Genomic DNA, 5,257 nt, shown 5'->3' on the forward strand with positions numbered 1-5,257 from the left:
CATAAGCCAATCCTCCTTTTTCATCCAAGCAGCTCTTCCACCCAAACCAGCATTCTTTTGCTTTTCATGTCTTCTCGACGCTCATTTACCATGCCAATTAATTAATCCCTTTTATCCTGTAGGTTGGCACGTCCCCCTCTGTCTTGCCTTGCTCTCCTTTCTATATATGCCAGGAATCTTTGATGCTAACGTGTCTTCTTGTGATTCCAGCATACTTATCCTTTGACACCCTTTCTTCTGTGGATAAGCCATGTCCTCTCCACCCCCAAACCTCCGACAGCGAGGGGGGAAGAAAAATGTCGCCGTTAAAGATCCACAAACAATTTCTCCCCCACTCAAATTGAGCCCACATAAGAAGGCCGTTGCAAAACCCGCCGGACAGTGGGATTATAAGGCCGCTTTGGTGATCTTGACGCTGTTAGCGTTCGCAACACGTTTTGCCAGTATAAGCTACCCTGACGAAGTTGTGTTTGATGAGGTCCATTTCGGGAAGGTCAGTTGGTGTTTTCAATTACACTTTCATGTGTGGCAGACACCGCAGAAGAATGCCGCTATAAGCTCAATTGGGTAGAAATGAGACCAAATAGCTGATATATCTTGTTTTGAAACTAAATAAGTTTGCTTCGCATTACCTTCGACGCACCTATTTCTTCGATGTTCACCCACCGTTTGGCAAGCTTCTCCTTGCTTTTATGGGTTGGCTTGTGGGATTCGACGGCCACTTTCTTTTCGAGAATATTGGAGATTCATACATCGAAAACAGAGTCCCGTATGTTGCCCTCCGGGCCATGCCCGCGATCCAAGGCGCTTTGACGATCCCTGTGATCTTCCTAATTATGTGGGAGTCTGGCTACTCCCTCCCAGCCTGTATCCTCTCTGCGGGACTGGCTCTGTTCGACAATGCGCACGTTGCTGAAGATAGACTGATCCTTCTCGACGCAACCCTGGTGCTCACCATGGCACTGAGCATCCTTTGTTACGTTCGGTTTTACAAATTCAGACACGAGCCATTTAGTCGCAAGTGGTGGAAATGGCTGCTTTTGACTGGTGTCTCGCTGAGTTGTGTTATTTCAACTAAATACGTGGGCACGTTTACGTTTGTCACTGTTGGCGCCGCCGTTGCCATCGATTTGTGGGATCTTCTTGATGTGAATCGCCCTGGAGGCGTTATTCCCCTAACTCAATTCGCCAAGCATTTCGCTGCTCGAGCTCTCGCCTTGATTGTCGTGCCATTTTTCTTTTATTTGTTCTGGTTCCAGGTTCACTTTGCTATTCTCAACAAGTCAGGTCCAGGCGACGCCTTTATGTCCCCGGAATTTCAGCAAACTCTCAGTGATAATCCGATGAACGTGAACTCGTTTGGCATCCATTATTACGATCATATAACTATACGACACAGGGATACCAAGACATATCTACACAGCCATCCAGATCGCTACCCGTTACGTTATGACGACGGGCGTGTCTCCAGCCAGGGTCAGCAAGTTACTGGCTACCCTTACAACGACACCAACAACCACTGGGAGATACTTCCGGCCACTCCATTCGATGATAACGATCGCCTTGGGCACGTTGTTAAAAATGGTGACATTATCCAACTTCACCATGTGGGGACAGATACTATTCTGCTAACGCACGACGTGGCCTCCCCGTATTATCCCACAAACCAGGAGTTCACCACCGTTTCCCATGAGCTGGCAAATGGCGAGCGCCACAACGATACCCTCTTTGAGATCAAGATCGAGAAAGGAGGATCAGAGCAAGAGTTCAATACCTTGTCTAGTCATTTCAAGCTTATCCATGTGCCCACTAAGGTTGCCATGTGGACCCATACCAAGCCCTTACCTGAGTGGGGATTTAAGCAAGCTGAAATCAACGGGAATAAAAATGCGCAACAGTCCAGTAACATCTGGTTTGCGGAGGATATCCCGTCTCTAGACCCGGACAGTGAGCGGCTGAAAAAAGAGCCCCGCCCGATCAAACAACTTCCTTTCCTTGTCAAGTACTTAGAACTACAACGGGCAATGTTCGTTCACAACAATGCCCTAACCAGCAGCCATCCGTACGCCAGTGAACCATTCGAATGGCCCTTCCTCCTTCGTGGAGTAAGTTTCTGGACTAAGAATTCCGAGCGAGAGCAGATCTATTTCCTCGGAAACCCGATCGGCTGGTGGCTTTCAAGCGGTCTCCTCGCCGTTTTTGCCGGCATTGTCGGTGCCGATCAGCTCTCCATGCGTAGAGGGATTGACGCCCTGGAAGAAAGTAAGATATATATTAGACACCACCTCACACCCAACCAACCACTACCACAATTTTCTCTTTTTGCTAACCACGATTTTTTTTAAAAAATTTGATTTCAGTCTGGGGTCCCGGCACCCGCGCGCGCCTCTACAGGAGCACTGGTTTCTTCTTCCTCTGTTGGGCCGCCCACTTCCTGCCTTTCTTCCTCATGGGCCGCCAGCGTTTCCTCCACCATTACTTACCAGCCCACATCGCCTCCACCCTCGTCGCTGGCGCCGTAATCGAATTCGTTTTTAACATCGATCCAATAGTCCCGAATGACAACAACGGCGATCTGACAGCGGCTGAAACTGCCGTCACGGATCGAAAGTACCGGATCCCCAAGGGACGGTTGGGTCAGCAGAGTCTGCTGGCTCTGTGGGCAGCTGTCGGCGTGATTTTGAGCGCGACGATGTATGGGTTCTATTTCTTTGCGCCACTTACATATGGTCGGCCTGGGTTAGATGTTGCGGGCGTGCTGGCGAGGCGGTGGTTGTCGTACGAGTTGCACTTTGCGAAATAAAAAGGTGGAAAAATACTTGTGTCTGTATTTTCCAAGCCACGCAAGGTGGCTCGCTGGAAGCAAATATAATATCTGGGCCTTGGGTTTATTGGTGGGATCCCAGATTTCCTTTCCTTTCTTCTTCGCACTTTTGCGTTATATGTCGTGCAAGTTTGTCGAGCGCCTGATATGGCTGAAGGTTCAATGGCGGATGTTGTATGCGGTGAAATTTCTTGTTTATTTTTTTAGTTTAATAAAAAACATGTACGATCATAAGCGGAACGGCTTTTTCCTGATTTCCTCCTGCTTTTTGCCTTTTCTAGTTCTGTATCATTTTCGTGATTCCTCACAGCTCGGTTTCCTTCATGAAACTGTTCTACCTCTTATTTTTCGTTTTTATAAGATCTAGGACCCTTGAGCAGGAAGAGAACCATTCAAGCACATATTATATCAAGAACAGTTAAATGGCGATTTCATGGCTGTCGAAGTTGTTGTGTTAGTGGCAGCTGAGAAATGTATGTTGAGGAGGACTTGACTTTACCATATTAGTAAGCTCTTCGGCGAAAGTGCCGCTGCCAAGCCTATGACGACATGGGTTAGAAGCTACTGACAAATGGAAAAAAGTACCATTCTCCAACGATTGGCTTAGCAGGAAGCAACAAAGTATATTACGGTACATTCTCTGGGAAACTGCGGTCGGGAAAGACTCTTCTGGCAACATTTTAGAAGATCGCAGAAACTTTGTGTCAAAAAGCTATATAACCACCAGGGCGGGCCCATGAAGGTCCTTTGCTTCAATTTCTAACTTTCCTCACAGGCAGGTGTCCTTATTTTATTCGTTCGAAGAATATTAAAAGTCTAGCTTTCCATTCAGGTTAATTTTCATTTCCTCCCTTTTTGAAACGGAACGCTACTTCCACGTCGAAAACCACTCCAGAGAACATATCGTTTAGCCCTCCCTATCGTCCTCCCACCGCTAACAGACATGTCCATACCTCGCACTATCCGCCAAGTTTTCATTGCCACTGAGCAAGCAGAGGGTGCAGGTGCCCGCGTCCGCAGATCAATCGGTACCCATAAACTGCGGAATTTCAGCCCATTCCTGCTACTCGACCACTTTACAATCGGCAGCGGCGCCGGATTCCCAGACCATCCACATCGAGGGCAGGAGACTATCACCTACCTTCTGTCCGGAGGCGTAGATCATGAAGACTTTGCCGGACACAAGGGCACAATCGGTCCCGGCGATCTCCAGTTCATGACTGCCGGCAGGGGTATAATGCACGCGGAAATGCCCCATGAGAATCCGGACGGGAGTCCGAACGTTGGCATGCAGCTGTGGGTTGATTTACCCGAGAAGTTGAAGATGTGTGAACCTCGATACCGTGATCTGCGTGCGACAGAGATTCCGGTGGTGAATGTCGATGAGGGTAAGGTTTCCGTTAAGGTGATATCTGGGCAATCGCACGGTGTCGATTCCGTGCGTGACTTGGCCTACACCCCCGTCTGGATATTCGACATCACGATACGCCCGGGAGGGAAGATTTCGCAAATGCTCCCGCAGGGGTGGAATTCATTTGCATACACGCTGAGCGGCACTACGAGCTTTGGCGCAGCTGGCGAATCGAACCTCACTCCGACATCTTCCCTAGCAAATCCTTCACCTGCTAAAGCTGTGGGCTCCTTCTATAACATCGTATTCAACCAGGCTGGTGATTTTGTGCAGGCTTCGAATGCAGAGGATTCGAAAGAGGACTCGCGGTTTATGCTTGTTGCTGGCCAACCTCTCGATCAGAAAGTTGTGCAGTATGGTCCGTTTGTGCTGAATAGCAATGAGCAGGTGCAGCAGGCCATGATAGATTATCAGACCAATTCCAATGGTTTTGAAAGGGCGAAGGGATGGCGGAGTGAAATTGGAAAAAGAATGGGGTAGGCGTGTTAGTCTTGATTTTTATTGATCACCTCTGGTATGAGTACAAAAGAAGCTTGTTTGTGCTGGAATTTGTATATTTAGCGATACCTCCATCAATATTTCATTGAGTTTGAATTAAATCTCCGAATAAATTTATTTAAAATATTCCCTTTTTCCCTCATGTGAGAAATAATATGGAACAATGTTCGAATAAATACATCCACGTGCAGAATGCCAAGAATTTCGGCGTCGTTTCAGAGATGACACGAAAGCTTCTATCTAACTTTGGGCCACTAATCTCGACTAACTGCAACATTTGACACTCCAACCTGCCCACAAATCTACCACACTCAGTTTCGGCCCATGCCAGACATATTCGACTGTGCTCAGCAGTGGATTGACCTTGCCAAGGAAATCAGTCGGCTATACCATGTTCATGGGCCACTGTAAACAACAGCTAACATCCGAAGCTAGCAACTTCCGTAGGTCGTGAACTCAAGGGATGACCCCGATATACTGCTACTCTAGTGACTGGCTGTCGTTTCGAGATAGTACTGATATCT

At 47.9% G+C, this 5,257-nt stretch overlaps 2 protein-coding genes across 2 annotated transcripts; both read left to right on the forward strand.

The window, feature by feature from the left end:
• Positions 1-250: 250 nt before the first annotated feature.
• On the forward strand, positions 251-2,803 carry HCAG_02731 (hypothetical protein; the record flags this gene model as incomplete). The annotated part of the gene is made up of 3 exons (XM_001542510.1): positions 251-493; positions 618-2,262; positions 2,361-2,803. The coding sequence occupies 3 exons, from the start codon at positions 251-253 to the stop codon at positions 2,801-2,803; spliced, it is 2,331 nt and encodes a 776-aa protein (XP_001542560.1).
• A 964-nt stretch (positions 2,804-3,767) lies between these two features.
• HCAG_02732 (pirin) lies at positions 3,768-4,715 on the forward strand (the record flags this gene model as incomplete). Its single annotated transcript, XM_001542511.1, has 1 exon — positions 3,768-4,715. One exon carries the CDS (start codon positions 3,768-3,770, stop codon positions 4,713-4,715), a length of 948 nt encoding a protein of 315 aa, XP_001542561.1.
• Between the last annotated feature and the right edge of the window lie 542 nt (positions 4,716-5,257).

Source organism: Histoplasma capsulatum, genomic scaffold (assembly GCF_000149585.1).
Source record: "Histoplasma capsulatum NAm1 scaffold_2 genomic scaffold, whole genome shotgun sequence".
In the NCBI taxonomy this organism is placed as follows: Eukaryota; Fungi; Ascomycota; class Eurotiomycetes; order Onygenales; family Ajellomycetaceae; genus Histoplasma; species Histoplasma mississippiense.